The sequence below is a fragment of the Poecilia latipinna genome, unplaced genomic scaffold, assembly GCF_001443285.1.
Source record: "Poecilia latipinna isolate Pla-1442-1.1 unplaced genomic scaffold, P_latipinna-1.0 Scaffold2338, whole genome shotgun sequence".
Classification (NCBI taxonomy): Eukaryota; Metazoa; Chordata; class Actinopteri; order Cyprinodontiformes; family Poeciliidae; genus Poecilia; species Poecilia latipinna.
Genome location: NW_015114954.1, coordinates 47,332 through 66,099, shown reverse-complemented (window position 1 = coordinate 66,099; position 18,768 = coordinate 47,332). Strand labels below are relative to the sequence as shown.

Genomic DNA, 18,768 nt, shown 5'->3' with positions numbered 1-18,768 from the left:
TATATATATATATATATATGAATGACTTGGGCACTCAGGACTAGTTAAAGACTAATTGGACTATATATACTAGGCCTCTGGTAGAGGACCCGAGCTCAGAGGATGAAAGAGAGAGACCACCCGCGGAGGGTGAGAAGGGAATTTTTTTTTTTTTTTGAATGACCTGGGCCCTCAGGACTAGTAGGTTAAAGACACTTGAATATTTTTTTTTTCCATTGTTCATTGTCATGGATGAAATGTACTCAAGAACCAGGATAATCTAGGCAGGCCATGCAGGTCATACTTTATTTCTGAAATTTGCTCATTTTTCCCACATTTATCAGTCCTTTATCAATAATTTAGCTGTGCCATTGGATAGCCTTATAAATACAATGTATGTAATATTATTTTGTTTTCTCAAATCTCCATTTTTGTTTAAGTTTTTATAAATAACTGTTTTTATAAAATAACTCTATAGAGCAGAGTTTTTGTGTCATACATTTAAAGATGTGTTAGTTTTCCCAGATGTTCGGCGATGTGTGGACTAGGCCTGAGATGGCATTGGAAGACTTCCTCTGCCAACATGGTCACCTTCAAGTTCACCTCCAATTAGCAGGTTTTCCATATGAGCAAGTCGGATTCTTTCTGAATAAAAACAACAAAAAACAAAGTTTTATGGTCAAACACGGCAACGATTCCAGCAGTAAAAGACTCAGATTATTTCAAAATATTTCCTGCTGTTGTGGAACAATCAGTTATTTGGTTTATGGGGAAATCACTTTTTCACTCAGGAAAAGCCGTGGATGTTTGTTCCCTTCAAGTTAAACACTGCGTTTTGTCTAATTTCTCTAAATATGTTTGATGACCTGAAACAATTACAGGTTTCTCCTCACCACTGTGTGTAAACTTTTGATTGGAACTGGCTATCGGGTACAAACGTGGAGCAATTATCTTAAAGGTCACTTTACAGAAACCTGATACAAAAGCTACTCACTTCTTGGTTTATTTAAACAAAAGAAATTCAGACACCAAATTTTATATACAGTTAAGTGATCTCATTGTCTCAAATATTTGTTCTTTTCTTCTTATTTTTGTTTTTCCAGTGTGGCCCCCCATTGCTCTGACTGTAGTTCTGGTGGCTGCAGCAACACTGTGCAAGGAGCAGGGGATCACCGTGGTCGGCATCTGCTGTGTCTATGAAGTGTTTGTTGCACAAGGGGTAGGGCTCTGCAGATGCCTTTGTCTTGTTCATTACAGTAAATTGAATGTTTGCGATCAACTCTTGGAGCACAAAGAGCCTTTCTTAGACAAACATAAGGAATTTGTGGAAAATAAAAAAACACATTTTCTCTCTCAGACCAGTATAACTATTCTCAGTGTTCAACTTCTAGTGGGATAGTTTGCTGCTAATTTCCTTCAGGGCAGTGCGTAAAAGATGAATGGTGTTAATGGAGGTTTACTTTTCTAAATTACTAGCTGGAATCATTTTATTGTTGAAGGATTGTAAAACAACAAAAGGTTAAACCACCTTTTATCTCTCTTGGGACTTTCAGAACATTCATACATGCAGATATTGTAATAAATAATAAATGCTACTGTGTAGTATGTAAAGGAGCACTCTTATGTAAAATTGACTTTTCTGAGCTCTACATTGTGTCATAATGTTATTCCCTCATTAGAAACATACCTGGAGTGTTGCCTTGATTTTTTTCATGCATGTTTGGGAAATCCTCTTATGCTCCCATGGCAACCATTTAGCTGTGCAAAATGCCTTGGTTTACTTATCATCGCCTTTGATACGAAGCTCCTCCTCTGAGCTGCAGTTCCCAAATTTCCGAACTTCCGCCTCACAGAGCAGCCCTGCACAACTCTCCCACTCAGCTCCTTCAGACTATCCAGCAGCAAATAGCACAAACCTGGTGGAACTGAGCTGCACTACTTCTCAGTGTAACGGCGCTTAGAAACGTTGTCAAAGACTTAATAGAGGAGCCATGTTGTGATGACTTCCTGAAGGCGGAGTTTCAGAAAGAGCTGGAGTTTTTAAAGAGACAGAGGCCAAATTCAAGGCGTTAAATTACAAAGTCAAATTTCTTTTAAGTCATACTTGATATACATATGTAGCATTTTTATAACTACTGACGGTAACATAGGTATATGATTGTGCAATGAAATGGCAGTATGTGCCTGTAAAACACAGAACACTGCCCCTTTAAAGTGGAATGAAACCCAGTGTAAAAACATAAACCAAACAAATTTTGAAAAGTTTCAAAGTGGACAGTCCCAGTTGGTCAGGACCACCAACTTAGCCAATTAGCATCTTTGTCACTACATTTAATGTTATTTTTTTCTGTTTTTAGAGCCCTCTATTGACTATTTGTCAAAATGAGCGACAAGCAGCAAATCTAGCAACCTTTTTATGTGTTATTGGAGACTTTGGCTATTGCGTGTAAAAGCACCAGTCATTGTGCAGTAACTGGTCTGAGTGAGCAGTGAGTGCTGTCCTGAGCTGCTTCCTAAGCATTGTAGCATTATCTTAGGAAGTTTACATGAAAATGTCACAATTTGCACTGTAGCAAAAGGTAGCACAGCCGTAAGGTTAAATTTACCGTTTATCTACAAAGAAAAAGTCGATTTGGTGTTTAATTGCTCTTTAAATGACTTTGAGGTCGATTTGACTCCTGTTATTTTTTCCCTTTGCCGTTCATAGTTTACTCTACCCATGATGCTGGACACTGTGCGGCAAGTCCTGCAGGGTAAAGACGGTTTCCCGTACGCGGTCCTGCAGACTCTGCTGAAGCTCATCGTCCTCGTCATCAGCACTCTGCTGCTCGTCATCGTCAGGGTCCAGGTCATCCAGTCCCAGTTGCCTGTCTTCACCAGGTAGGCCGACCTCATAACCACATGCACAGAGTCGGGAAATGATTATATAAATTAACTTTATTTGACTTGGAATAGAACATCCATTTTTTTGTTTCACATTAGTAAAGCTACATGTGCTACGTGGGTGATGCATCTTTGCCAAAGATATTCAAACGGTAAATGTTAGTGTAATAAATTTTAAACCATTATTTGCCTGCTAATGGACTTCAGCATTATGCAAACACATTTCACTGATGTGGTTCATGATTTAATTCCGATTGCGTTATGGTTTACAGAAGGTTTCTGTTTATTTCAATAAATAGACCGTCCTCCTGTGGTTTCTGAGTATTTCACTTAATGCATGTGACTAATGGGCCTGTGTTTTTATTGTGTTTAATAATTATTTTTTTGTTTCTTTTTTCCATCCATCTGTTTTTTTGCATCTGCATGGTCGTAATCAGGGTTGCAGTAGGAGTCAGTCTATCATTAAATATCCCACGCATATTTTATGATCCACTGAGTTTTTTCCCCTTTAAGAATTTTTTTATAGCATTCTAAAAAATATCTGTCATAATCTATTAAAACCAAGTGTGACTTTTAGCAGTTTATATTAAAATATTTCCTGTTTCAAGTTATGTCACCTGGCAGCAGGTGACAGATAAAAGAGTGACCTTCAACCTTCTAGATCTCTACGTATTATCTGAAACCACCATTTGGCATACTGAAAACATGTTTTTAGTGAGAAATATATTTTATTTAGCTTTTGAAACAGCTGACTGTGCTCAGCAACAGGAGGGGAAGGGTTCTGCTCTATTCTCTGTACAGACAGAAAACTATTGGAATAGGGCTGAGTGTAATTGTTTTTTTTTTTTATTTCTTTTTTAGTCAATTTATTTTCTCCCTTTCTTGAATATTAATTTGCAATTAATTTTTTTTTTCAAAACCTTGCTTTTTATGTTATTGACCTTCTTTGAGTTGACCTGAATTTTAAGTCCAAATAAAGACAAGCTGTGAAACATGCTTGTAAAACAACATGGTAGGCTCTCGGCAGGCAAACATCTCTCTGAACTATTTAAACCCAGGGAATGCAATGATATATAAAAAAAAAATCCAGCTTTTCCAGAAATGAAATCCTCATAAACAGACAATTTAATTAATTGATAAAATTGATTTATCACCCAGATCAAGTCTGGTCTCCGTAGCATTTTCTTTTGCATCTTAATAAAAAATTATTTTGAACTGTGTGAGCAATATGACGGCGAATTTCATATAATCTTAAGCCATAGCTTGTTAAAACCTCTGTAAATCTTTTATGCCGTTAACTAGCCCATGAATGATAAAGCTGCACAAAATCAGCTGTAGGATCCAGGGTTCTCTTTAGTATATCCACCGCCATCCAACATACCGCGTTTCAACTTTGGGTTTGGAAAATATCAACACTGCATTGATCCAGAAAGTACATCTGCATACACTCCCTTGTAAAAGTGTTTTACAATCATGCTCCTCGCGGCCTTCAGGGCAGACCGCCCAACATGTTTCAGCAGTGTAAGTACGCCAAGACACCTGATTCAACAGCTTATCGTCAAGTTCTACAGAAGCCTGTTAATAATCCACCAATTTAAAGTAGGTGGACTCAAGCAGGGAAACATTTAAATGCTGTACAGCATTTTATCTCACAAAAAGTAAACTAATTCTCCTTCTGCTTGTGTAAAAGAAGACATTTGATTGTGAAGGATTAGAAATTGTTGCAGAACCTTTTAAAAGCAAAAGCCCTGAGATCATCTATTATAAATACATTCTATTTTGTTTTCCTCCTTTAACTTAACTAAAACCTTTTATGAAGCTGGAATAAAAGGGTTACTGGTTATAAAGATTACCAGGGTTTTTGTTATTATCAGGTCTGTGAAGCATTGTCAAAGGGATATTTACCAAAGAAACCAAAGCGTTACATGTAACTGAACCTTGGACTTAGCACAAGAAGACTTTTTGAAGGTGGTTGGCCCTCACTACATCCAGCAGGATTCTACTAGAGCAGACCATTTCACTAGCTGGCTAGAGTCACAGACTTATATCCTTTGTAAATGAGTTACCTGCTTTACTTCTACTCCACCCACTGGATCTAAATGAGCTAATTACTAATTTAAAGCCAGTTTGGAGGCATACACTGAAGAGGGTTGCCAGACTGCATCCAGTATCAAAATAGGAAGGCCACATTTGTGCTGTGGTAAAATGAATGCAGATTTATCTGTCTAAAGTGCATTAAAGCTAGGGTCCAGCTCAACAGCTCTGAGTGTCCGTAGTGATGTGGTCACTGCATGTTGCATAGTAATCTTTGTCATGTATATGAAAATAGTTTAATCTTTTAAAAATAACCGCACGAAATCCTGCAGCATTTGTCGCCTGTTAATTATGGGCGCAGCTGACATTCACAGTGGTATGAGTAAGATAATTTAACTTATGGAAGTTTATAAGCCAATCCCACACACTATCAAAATCAGTTAGTCCCATAATCCATCAAAACGTAGTCGAAAGATAATTTTTCTCTCCTTTACACTGAACAATCCTTCTGCCTTCAAAGACGCAGAGGAGATTTCTGCATTCTGCTATTATTTAGGATCAATCCAGGATAAAAACATTTCAACGAAAAATTACGAGATAAATCAACAGGAGTGGGTAATTGAAACAATAAAGGTGTAACATTAAAAATAATAAAAACAGCACGTAGTATCACATGAATGAGTCACATTTTATTTACTTTCCATCACCACAGATTGGGTTGATAACCTGAAGAATGGAAGACAGTTGTCTTCTGTAGCATAAACATTTGATTAGGGGAGTGATAGCAGCATGAACTGTGTGAATACAACAAAACAACATTCTCCAATAGTCCAAATGGATTACATTTACAGTGATCCCTCGTTTTTCGTGGGGGTTGCATTCCGAAAATAACCCACGATAAGTGAAATCCGCGAAGTAGAGTTACCTTTATTTTTTTACAATTATTACACAGCATAATTAAATACTCTACATTGAAACCAAAGAACAAACCTGTTTTCAGGCCAGCGGATGTGCGTGTTCATCAATCGAGCCTTAATGTGATCCGGAGTCATGTCATTAAAACCGTCTAGTCCAAGCTGCCCTGCGAGATTCACAGCTGTACCTATGGCAGAGCGATGGATCTCGTCAAGCGAGCTTCTGGTCAGGTTTTGCGCTGATTCTGGCCACAGGTTTTTTCCAGCAGGCATTCAAAGTTTCAGTTTTCATCTCTTGAATGGCCAAGCTCTGTATTACGTATATTTAAATACCATAACGTTATTGGCACACAAGTAGAGAAGAAGTGGAGACGCAGAACACAATGCACTGTGAAAAAAAAAAACGGCCCAAAAAAATCCATGAAGCGGCGAGACCGCGAAAGGTGAACCGCGTTATAGCGAGGGATCACTGTACTATTGCTAAAAGCTATTTACTAAACCAACTTTGATGTTTGATGCGCAAACATCAAAGATACCACATCGCTTTTTCCACAACTCTAGGCTAGAAGGAGAAATTTTATGTCTAAAGTATCAAATTTTAATCCAAAGTTTATAGGTCTCTCTGAAGACTAATGAAAGAACTTTGCAATCAAGGTTTGATTCATCTTTATTTGAACCTAGTATGGGAAAGGTCTGGAAAAAAGGGAGGATGAACGAATGATATGTTTCGGACAACTTTGATAAGCAACTCTGATGCCGACCATTGGTCAAAGTAAACTCTGGCCTTTATACAAACCTAGGTTTCAATTCAGTTGAAGTGAACTCTGATACGGTTCAAATGCATATGTGGATGCCAAGTGGACCAGAGACAGCTCTATAAGCAGGACTGTATCAATAAGCACTTCAGAGAGAAATAGCTTGTAATCTTTTCCCAAAGACAAGAGAAATCCTACAAAAATCCTATAAAACACAAGGGATGTAATTCAGCCAGTGTCAGAATAAGGACACATCTAAAAGACTCTTAAGGACTGTAGTTGTCCTGCCTTTAACAAGGAAGAGAAACCACCTCATGATTTTTAACTGTTTCACTTTCAAAATGTCAAACATCTAATCATTCTGTTGAATAAATACAAGTTTACATTGCATTTTTATCACTCTAATCGTTAGCTAGATAAACATCAATTAGTCCAGTATAGTTTAATCAGCTGACGTTTCCAATGACTGTTTTCACGAAACATAATAAAAAGGCAACTTATCGAGTATCTGAATTAAACCCACCGTTTATAGAAGTAATTTAGAGCGATATCTTCTAAGTAAAGGTATATGGACTCTATGACCCTCTCAAAACATTCAGTGTAAATGTTAATAGTTATGCAGCCTGGAGTATTTGTTGATGATTATCTATTTTTAAATGGTCTGCACAAGATTCTACCTAATGACATTTGAGCGTGATGATAGAATTCCAGATAATTAGCTGGGATAGACTAATCCTCTGGCTGTAATCCTAAAGATGACTCCAGATTGTCTGCTAGAATATCTGCCACAGAGCCATAATAGTTTGTCCAGCATATGTAGCTTATTGTCTGCTGGGTGCCGATCAGGGTTTACGCCAGGGGTTCTATAAAACAAGTTCAGACTACGACCCATGTCAGAGCAGTTCAGATACAAATGCAGGCTTGGCACAGCAAGAAAAGACTGATCAGGAGTTGTGATTGTGGAGATATCCCAAAGACAAAACACATCCTTAACGCTATATTTACTCTGCTTTAAGTGAAGTTTTCAAATATTTCCGGAATAGCTGTCTTATCTAGATAGCATAGAAATTATTTTATATACGGGCTTTAACTGTGTGTTTTTTTTTGTGTTTTTTTTTTAATATCTACAAGAAACTAGTCATTTTTTTGTTTCGCAAAATCTGGAAGGTCTTTGAAAGCATTCCTTGGTCTAAGCTGCTTTTTTGCCTATTTTCACTCTTCTATTCTTAAATGGGACTATCGCAACATATTGTGTTGTATGTCTGAAATAAAATGTCAGGTGTAAAAACTAAAGCTGCAAAAAAAAAAAAAAAAAAAAAATCAGTAAAACCTAATACATAATCCAAAAGGATATGAGAATATCATTTTGGACCCATAATGGCATAAGTGGTCATTGAATATTTCTACTGGTAGAGGAGTCAGCATCACACCATGTGTGAGAGCATTTGCTGTAAAACAAGGTGTTACTATTTCTTTAGTATAAAATGGCATATTCAAATGGCTCAATTACCATTTAATCTTGTGGTAATTAGCTATTTATTTCTCTGGTATATTGGACCAGAGAAACACCCAAAACCTGCAGGACCATGGCCCTTAAAGGCTCGAGTTGAACACCACTGGTACTAAAGTCTGCTCCTCTTGATGACTGATTGAAGGTCACAAGGAGCCTCACACAAAGCACCATGTTTTTTAGTAAATCTTTATGTTGACAACAGTGGTTTATTACTTGGAGTTTGGGAAAGTTAAATAGTTTAATATATGGAAAGAATTTGTCTGAAAATGGTCCTGTATTCGGCAGAAATGGATTGCACTTCAGTTCGTTTGCATAGAAGATCCGGTTCATTTGGGGAGGTGTGAATATGCAATTTAACTCTGATGCAGACCAAAAAAGTGAACTCTGGTCCGCCTACAAACCCAGCTTTTGTTTTGGTTGAAGTGAACTCTGGCACAGTTCAAATGCATATGTGAATGCCAAGCAGACCGGAGACTGCTCCAAAAGCAGGAAGCGGATTATAGTGCAGGGCATTCTGGGTAGATACAACCAAAACAAACAAGCAAGTCTAGCACTAGCAGGAGAAATGGCTTGTGGTCTTTTACCAATAACAAAAGAGGAATCCTCACGGGCACTAAAATGTGACACCACTCCGTTTTTGTTGACATTTCTTGAAGAAGGAAGTTTTGCTCAGTGTCTTCGTGTTATTTACTCCAGTGGTTCTTGTTGCAGCACCACCACAGGCAAGGAGGGGAACAAGTTTTTCAAAGATTTTGGATCATTGGACACATTGCAATATGAAAGTGAAACGGAGAAGAAAATGTAACAAATATTGCAACTTTTATTCCCAATTGAACTGAGTCTCCCGGATTATGAGGTGTGAAAAAAAAATCCTAAAAGACATCCACAACTTTAACTTACCGTGTAAAGAACTATCAATCTTGACTACCTAGAAATGGAGTCTGGCAGCTTGAGGACAAACCGTAAAAAAAAGAAGAGTAAAGAAAGTTTGTGAAAGTAATGGTATCAGTGCAGAATTTCTGTTTTAGCCATAAACTGAATAATTGATGCTACTGGTTTTATATTGATGGCTTTTTAATTTCTTTGTCTTTTCTTTAAGAACCAACACAACACATTTTATTTCAGCTTAGAGAACAAACATGATCCAACCGCTCCAGTTTGGAAGTTTTTATTTCCATAAAAGACTGCCAGTAAGATTTTATCTCTGTGAGAACTTTCTTAGGATTAAAGTTGTTTTGGGGAACTTTTGGGACTTATTAGTAAGACCTCAAAGATGAAAGATAGCTGGTGTCAGATTTAAAGGAAAAACTGTAAACGGTAAGATGCATCGGTCTCTTTCAAACTATTCTCACTAGCTCAGTATTTTTTCTTTATTTTTAATCTCAAGTTAGGGTCATATGCTCAAATACAATTGAAAGAAGGGGAAAAAATTCAAATCTTTGAATCATTTATTCATGTTTTTATTTAAATAGATGCATGGTTTCAGTATCCCCAAGTTTATTTTAAAGTTTAAGGAGAGCTAAAAAAAAAAAAAACAGACCTTCAAGTTAAAAAAACAAACAACAACATAAAAGACAGTCAACTGAAAGATGTTTACTATCCAGCTGGAGAGCTGATTGCATTTTACTTTAGGCTCAAGCAAATTCAGCCTCGCTGCCGATCACTGATCCCCCCAAAAAAAGGAGTTTCCAGAAAATCCTAAATTTTAACACTCTTCTTTGCATGTTTTACTTCCATTAGTATCAAAGGGTGTGAGCCTAAAATCAAACACTGATTTTACAAATTAGAACCGTATCAGAGCCATGCAAGGAAATAAAACTCTGCTGCCCAAAAGTAACATCAGAACAACAGTTTGATTTCAACAGTAAATTGACTGACAAGGGGCAGAACAAACGCAGCACCCCGTTACACCGCTGCGGCTCTCATTTTGCTCTTCCATGCTGTTATGTTTTAAAAAGCGATGAAAAGATCTACAGCAAAGAATATTAAAGGAGCTGTGTTGGGAAGTCAGAGTAAAGCTCAGTGAAGGCCATGGCCTGAAACTGTTGAGCAGATTTACAGAGCCGGAGGTGCAGCTCGGTGAAGAAAACAGCCACACACAACTGTTATCAGTTCAGCATCATAACCATGGCAATACTAAAGCTATTGCTCATCTACTATACAGACATTTAGCTATGTTACACCTATCATCAGAAGTTCTTTAGTTTGAGGCGTTATAATTGTTGTACTTCATCAGAAGCCCAAACTGGAGTCATAACCAAAATAAATTGGATGTAATATAAAACGCACAGGACATGATATACAATTAAATTAGAATACATGTTAGGTATTCTAATTTAATCAAGAAATTACTGAAGAATAAAAAGTATTTTGTAAAAACGCTACTCAAGTACTGAGTAACTAATCATAACATTTCATTTTTTTAAGACGTCAGCCATAAAAAATTGCATAAGATTATGAGCAAATTCAGCTTAGGGTAACATGAAGAAATATATGTATACATAAATAACATAGTGACAAAATAACAAATTTAGTCAGAAGTAACACTTTTCCAAATATATATTTTTTTCAATATAAAACTTATTAAACTAATACTTACAGAAGGTTATGTCTTCAGTAGATGTTAGAACACAGTGACAGTATATGGTGTTTACTGGATCTTCTTGGACTCTAAAGATAGGAAACAAAGCTTGTGTAAGAACAAGAGATCTCACTCTAACAAACTGTTGGTCACTGTCTGGTGCATTTTTGGTTAAAACATGTTTGTCCCTCATTCAGTGAAGTTACTATCAGTATCCAGAAAGTTTACTTAAGCAAAAATAACTATATAATAATATTTCTCAAGTAAAAGTTAAAAAAATACAGAGCGGTACATATGATCCAAAAAGTTTTTTCCCCCAAAATAGTTACTCAGGTAACTGTAATTGAGTAAATGTAGCTAGTTACATAAATTAGTTCTGGATTACTGTTATATAAGTCTGCATCGTAGTAGGAAAACATGGAATTTACATTGGATTAATGTATCCAATGTTGGATTAACAATTTGATTTGTGATAAGTAATTAAATGTCAAATGCCATCATCAAGCAAATACACATCAAATATATTCATCAATGTCCCAGTTGCTTCTAATCCACTCTACCCAGGTGGCTTTTTAGGTGTGATTTTAAGGAACTCTGTTTCGGGTGTTTTGCCATTTTCTGGATGTTTATTATGCAGCTCTTATGCATGATCTCCATTTTCCCCCTTTGCAGTAATAGCTAAGCAAATGTCTTCTGTGCCCTTTTTCTTCGTAGATTTGATAACCCGGCAGCTGTCAGTCCCACTCCCAGCAGGCAGCTGACCTTTAACTATCTGCTCCCTGTGAACGCGTGGCTGCTGCTGAATCCCTCAGAGCTGTGCTGCGATTGGACCATGGGCACCATTCCTCTGGTGGAGTCCCTTCTGGACGTCCGGAACCTGGCCACTGTGGCCTTCTACACGTTCCTGTGCCTGCTCGCCCACTACAGCGTGTTCTCCAAACACAGCTCAGCCAAGACGGTTATCATGGTGAGAGGAAGTTGTGGTCGCTTCATCTACATTCTTATGCAAACACTTTGAACGCAAATTGATTCATGTTCGCACAGATGTACCTAGAAGTGCTTTTACATGGCCTTTTTTTGTTGTTGTTTTTCTTGTGACTTTCAGGTTGAGTATCGGTTGTGTTCAGAGTAATTTCAATCTGTAAAAAAAAAGTGAAATTAAATTCCATACAAGCATAGTTCATCTGGGGGTACAGCAGATTATATTCCAGAGCAAAGCAGGAAGAAAACTAAATTATCAGAAAAATTAATATTAGGATTTGACAAATAGCAAGTCTTCAAGTATTTCTCATATTCTTAATGACTTGATCACCTCCACCTTACCACATCTTTACTTTCTAAAATGTTTTAGTTGCATTACATAAAAAATGTCTCCCAAAAATATTTCCAGAATAAAAACAATACATAGACAATAAGCCAACATTTATTACAAGCATGCATACTTGGCAGAGTGATGTTCTGATAACAGTGAGTTTGCAATAATTTGCACCACGCTAGCTGGAATCTTATGGAACACAACATATGAACCACCCAGTATCTTGCCAATCCACCTGTCAAATTCACCCGAGTCAACACGTTGGTGCGGCATGTTGGAGACAACTGCTCATTTTAACATACAGATAACACCACACTTGTTCTTTTCACATGGCTATGATTGTCCAACAATTTAAAGCATCAGAGTTTCATATCTTGTTTACCACTGAAACACTTTATGCCATTCTCTCCCTTCTTTACTGTCATGACTGTATTAACTTTAAGCTCTTTGAACTGAACTGAATAGTGCTTGAAATTAAATAGTTAAAGGACAGAGTTCCTGTTGTGCTTTTACACGGCATGCTGTTTTAGGGCAAAAACTATCAAAAGCATCAGTGACAGTGGTTCCTTGTGTCCACAGGCACAGCAAAAGATGCAGAAGAGAATTGTGTGTGTGTTTTTTTTTTCTTGGAACATATTAAAAAAGGCTTAAAACTGCCTTAATTCGCCAAATACTAATTTTATTACCCCACTGTGCACTGTTGTCTGACTAATTTTCTATAGAACTTCTGGTTTTAATTCATTTTGGCTGCTGCTTTCTGCTCTAAAGTGTTGCATCAGAAACTGAGATGAAAACAAATGGGGGGTGGGAGGAAAAAAAACAATTTGCCAGCAATAAAAGATAGGCTCTTGCTTGAATTTAAAAGGAAAACATGGGTGGTGGTTGTTCACTGTGGGATATGGAAAAAAAATTAGCATTTGTTGTGCAACAGTCTTATGGCTCTCATAGTTGAAGGTCAGTGAACTTCCTTAGTCTTTCATTTTTAGAAAAAGCAACACAAATCAACATTAAATAAACTCATTTATGACTTGTGTAGTGTTTACTCTGGTTTGCTAGGAGCATTTTGTGTTACGTTGCATAACAATGTCATACCACATCAACCTATTTAGCATCTTTGCAAGGTTGCCAGCTGTCTCACATGGAGCATGAGACACCGCTCAAAAGCTGCTGTTCTCTGGGAAAAACCTGCTTTGCAACATTGTTTCTCACAGTGACTGCTGAGCTTTTGCCTGAAGTCTAAATTTCTGGAATTCCTCTGCTTTTTATTACTGTAGTTGGAAAATGCTATTTTATTTAGGAAAGGTTTGTATCAATTTGTCTAATAAATTGAAATCTAAAAGTCCATGTTGATGATCAGTTAGGATAAGCATAAATTTAGGAAAACATTAAGTGTAACACCATCCATTCGTTATCTTTTGCTTTTGTTGGGTCATGGAGGCAGCAGCTTAAGCTGAGAGGTTCAGACATCCTCTCTTCAGCCACTTGTTCCAGCTCCTCTCGGGGAATCCAAAGGCGTTCCCAGGCCAGCCGAGAAACTTGGTCCCTGTAACCTCCAGCATGTCCTCGGTCTTCCTCTGCGTCTCTTCCCGTTGGGACGTGCCTCACCAATGGGAAGAGCCTAAACTGGCTCCTTTCGATGTGGAGGACCAGCATTTCTATTCTGAGTCCCTCCAAGATGGTCACTTTCTCAGTCCACCTCTAAGGGAGAGCCCTGACACCCTATGGAGGAAATGCATTTCGGCTGCTTGTATCTGCGATCTCGTTATTTCGGTTACTGCCCAAACCTTGTGATCATAAACAAGCGTTGAAACGTAGATTGACTGATTAACGAAGAGCTTCACCTTTCACCTCTGCTTTTACCAAGACCGTTAAAGATACCGCATCACTGTAGATGCTCCGTCATTCATAAACAAGATTGCAAGATACTAAAACTCCTCCACCTGACACAGGACCTCGTCACTAACCCGAAAAGGGTACCTTTTTTCGGGTATAAACTATTTGGACTTGCTCCTTTTCATCTCAACAGCTTCGCTGTCAGCTGCTCCAGTAGAAGCCTGAGATCGCAATCCGATGAAGCCAACAGAACCACATAATCTACAAAGAGCAGAGACTTGATCTTGGACGCCAGAGAGTAGAATGGAAAGTTTTGAGTAGCGATTGCCCGAAACTGTGTGCAGCACATACTATTCAGAGGCCTAAAGTGGACTTACGTGGATTAAAACACTGTTTGGTTCTGATCCGATCCGGCAAACATCCCACCAACACCTTCTGGTTTGTTTTTACGATAACATGGAAAAAAACATAAGAATTAAAATTCCCTCCTTTTCCAAAATGTTTACCAATAATAGTGGTTCCCTTCTACCATGTTTTGTTGTTGTTGTTGTTGTTGTTGTAGACTCTAATACATTCATACACCCACTTTATCATTTTTTATGGAAGTTGCAAAGACACTGCAGTCCTGTTGTAGTTATCAACTATTTGTTTGCATAATTCTGGCTGAATATTTGACCACTATTCTTAAAATAAATGGTAGAACTCATCTCAGCTACTGCTAAGGGCCTGACTTTGAAGCATCCTCCTTACATTCTCAATAGATGTAAAGTCAGGGCCATTCCAGAAGCCTAACGTTTTGCTTTTTCCAAAGCCATCGTTTATGCATCTTCTGGATAATTGATCTTTTGACACAGCCAATTTTGTCCAGTTGCCAACGATCTGACCGAAACTGTTACCCTCCGATGAAAAGGAATTGCTTCAAATGATTAGAAGCAACCCAAGAACCACCAATCATCAAGCCTGTCATAAGCTGGGAAAAAGCTGGAACATCACTGTCACTGCACAGCAAAGCAAAGAGAGCTTAACATCATTATATGAGGGTGCTTTCCAAGAGGGAAGTCACTATTCCAAAGTTGATTCATAAAATCTTTAGTGAAATTTCTTTTAGATGCATGAGTTAAAGTTCTTCTGGAGAAAGGTTTAGTCATCTGGTGAAAAATAGATTTATCCGTTTGGAAAAGTAACCGTCTCTTCATCTTAAACTCTTGAGACAACAGTATCAGCTCTGGAAGCAGATCTTTATTAGAACTAGCATTAATAAAGGTTGAACCTTTGTTTTATACTTTTTAGACAAAATGACTGATCTGTTGTGTGTGGGTTTTTTTTTTCACAGGCTTTGTCTTTGATCGTCCTGCCCTTCATTCCAGCGTCCAACCTCTTCTTCCCTGTGGGGTTTGTTGTTGCAGAGAGGGTACTTTATGTTCCCAGTATGGGATTCTGTGTTCTTGTAGCACATGGATTCAAGATTGTCTCACATAAAGAGTAAGTAGCTCTCCAAACTAACGCAATGACTAAAATGAAAGAGCGTATTTCCCCTTCTCTAACTCAAAATATGTCTGTTTTTAGAATTGCTTTTCTATTTTGTTGGAAGTCTTGATTTGCAATTTACAAATTCTCCCTTCTGTACCATGTCTTTCTATAATGTTGCAATTAAAGTAGTCATTAAAAACATTCATATGCAGGCATTAGATACAAAAAAGCACATACATGTTCAATGTCACAAAACCTAACCTTATTGATTGTGAATGTGCGAGCACAAAGTAGTGCATTTGCTTGAAAGTTGTACAGTGGTGGAGCTGCTGTAAAGATCATGTCTGATGAGTTGTTGGCCCCAGTTTTAGGTTTAGTGTTTAGTAGCCGCGTTTCCATTAACCACAGAATTGCACAAATTGAAATTATGAAAACAAATTTAGAGAAAAGGCGTCAATTTTGAAAAAACTCAAGTTTTTCGATAAATAGTCTTTGTTCTAGATTGAGGTGATTTTTTTTTTTTTTTCATTTGTATCAAAATAGATATATTTCATAAAACTGCAACAGAAACACTTTTTTCACATCACACGAGTCACTTGCTAAATAGCCATTTGTTACTACTAGTGGAAAAGACTAAGAAGACGATGGGAAATGGTAGGAGGACGATGGATTGTTTTTATTTATTTTTTCAGACTACATGCAACTGGCTCCACCAGAGCTCTCACAGCATCACATAGTTCATAGATGATTTAATTTGTCATTCAAATGTGTTGAATCCATAGCTCTTGTGTAAAATCTCTGACTACAGTTTCCCCAAAATGTCGCACGTGTAGCCACTCCAAGTAGGCGGGGCTTGTCACTCCTGAATAAAACGCAGGCATTTCCTCTGATGGCTGATAAATGATGAGCTCTAGCGCCACGGTTGAATTATGAATATATCTCACGTAAATGCTTACATCCGTCGCTGCCATGATTTTAAATGATGTATGGTGAACAAACTTATGCACGTGTGATCTTATTTTTCTTTCTTATTTATTGGAAACACTGCAATTGGGAAATTGAGTTTTGTCAACATTAGCCGAATGCAAACCAAGATTTCCGCACATATGTAATGGAAACACAGCTAACGTAAGGTGCTTTGGTGCATTCCAGGTCTTGCATCACTTTTGACCAGAATGCCTTCTTCTCCATGTTGCAGTGTAAAATGTCTTCCCTAAGAAACACTTGGAGCATTACTATTTTGCAGTGCCTGTACGAGACTTGTAAACAGAAACTAATATAGTAAAAACATAGCGGTGTGGGCTGTATTAAAATGCAGAATTTCTAAGCACTTGAGCTTTAAAACATCAGCATCTTTTTTCAGCATCATGGCCAAAACGAAAGTGCTTTAAAGTCTGAATAAAACTGTCACTCACAGACAATTAAGGAAGATTTCCTGGCTGATGATTGGTGTGCTGCTCACCACACATGCAGTGAAAACTTTCAACAGGAACTGGGACTGGGAGTCGGAATATACCCTGTTCACCTCTGCCCTGAAGGTAAAAGCTTAGATTCTGGAGTATTTTGGCAGTTTTCCAGTGTCCAAACAAAACTTTAATTATCTTGTGATGAAAATCTTTGTTAGAGAATTTAATAGATAACACAGCTTTGATCAATCAGCTTATCTCTGAAAGCTTTTTTGTTTATTAAACTTGTGTGCCATTTCAGGTTAACAAGAACAATGCCAAGCTGTGGAATAATGTCGGCCATGCTTTAGAGAACCAAAACAATTATGCAATGGCTCTGCGGTATTTTCTCCAAGCCACTCGTGTCCAGCCAGGTGAGAGACTTCAATCAGACGTCTTTAAATCATTTGGCATTTTTCAATAAACTGATGGTATCTTACATGTGGTAGTCTCAGACCGCAGATGTTTTGCTTTGTTCATTGAGTGTTTCAGAGAAACAAGATATCCATTGTTTTTTTGTTTTTTTTGTTTTGTTTTTTTTGTCGGTATCGTAGAGTCAACAGAAACTGAAGTCGCTAAGGGAACTCCTTTAAGCTGAGATTCAGATGCCTTCTGCTTTGGGATTTTTAGGTGAACTAATTTGCATCAATACAAGCATGGACATGTGCAAGAGACGTGGATTTTATTTTGTGGAATAAAATCCAGACACGTTGGTTTTCAAGTCTTCGCGTTGATAAAATTTGACTAAACAACAAATAATACATCTGATTATTTTAGCAGCCGCCAAAATAATTTTCAGATTTTAGCAAATCGTTACACATTTTTATTTAAACTGCTGTGATTTGATGCTAGGTTCACACAAGAATTTCGTGCTGTGAGAATCTGACCCTAGTTCCATTGGTTTCACAATGCCAGCTGCACTTATGAAAGCTCATTTCTGAGCAGAATGCTTGGCTCAATTTGACTTTTTTTTTCATCAGAGGGTTAAAGAAATGCTACTCACAAGAACTTAGGGGTACACAAGACACGTTATCAAGACATTGACCTTTTTTTTTGTGTCATATACACTGCTGTTGTTGACTTGCATTACATTGCAGTTATGTTTCTTTACATCCAGAAATTATCACACATATCACCGAAATGGTACTTAATTGGCTGTATTATGTAAAAGTAACTTTTTTGAACTTCAATTGGTGGTATGATGTTCCCTCAGTCAAAAGTACATGTTGCTGTGGTGTACGTTTTATATCATCAATTGCCATTTTATATCATCAACTGCAACTTCCTGTTGCCCTCAAAAAATAGGACGGATAAAATCACAAGAAAACACAAGCGGGTTATTATTTCAAACCCAAGAGACATGAAAAGAATCAGGGCCAGTTTAAATTTAAACTGTGGATAATGGCACCCAAGTAAGCATGTAAGAGTGTTTTGTCCTAGTGAATGAGGCCATTTTGATGAAGGAGTTGAAAGAAACGACTGTTAGTGCATTAAATCCATTTCTAGTGGCTCTTGATGTCGTCTCTCCTCACATGGTGAAGAGCCATCCAGCGATCCATTATGTGTCTTCATTTTGAGCAGACAAAGCATTCTACAGCAAATGTGCAGGTGAAATACTTTTGGCCCTTTTCATTTGGGCTGGAGGATTCTTCCCATTCCTCCGCTTTCAGGAAGCCTGTCATCAGTTGGGACATCATCCAGTTTTGTCGGTTCCCCACCAACAAGTGTTTCCCCAAGATTAACAATGCAAACACTTTAACACAGTAAGGATTTCCTGCTGCGTTCATCAGGAACAGGTTCTTCTCACTGTTCAAAGTTTGGCCCGCTCATTATAGTTCTCAGCAGGATTTATTTTGCTTTCTGAATCACACAAAGACTTGTGTGTGTTCTCCTCTGAAAAGCATCACACCATCAGTAATTAGGCATCAGATTAGTTTACATTAAAAAAAAAAATCAAAGCAGCTAAATTTCTGCATTTCAGTTGTTAATTTGTTGTTATATGCAAAGCAGGACCAGAGATGGAAGTTCAAACCATCTTTTCCATCA

General features: G+C 37.6%; 1 protein-coding gene across 1 annotated transcript in view; it reads left to right on the top strand.

Annotated features, from left to right (window-relative positions):
* Positions 1-18,768, top strand: part of tmtc3 (transmembrane O-mannosyltransferase targeting cadherins 3) — a 42,362-nt gene that overhangs the window by 14,393 nt on the left and 9,201 nt on the right. The window contains exons 5-10 of the mRNA XM_015018906.1: positions 1,083-1,198; positions 2,687-2,859; positions 11,374-11,626; positions 15,141-15,289; positions 16,695-16,815; positions 16,985-17,096. Coding sequence (XP_014874392.1) covers positions 1,083-1,198; positions 2,687-2,859; positions 11,374-11,626; positions 15,141-15,289; positions 16,695-16,815; positions 16,985-17,096 — 924 coding nt within the window. The remainder of the gene's footprint in view (positions 1-1,082; positions 1,199-2,686; positions 2,860-11,373; positions 11,627-15,140; positions 15,290-16,694; positions 16,816-16,984; positions 17,097-18,768) is intronic.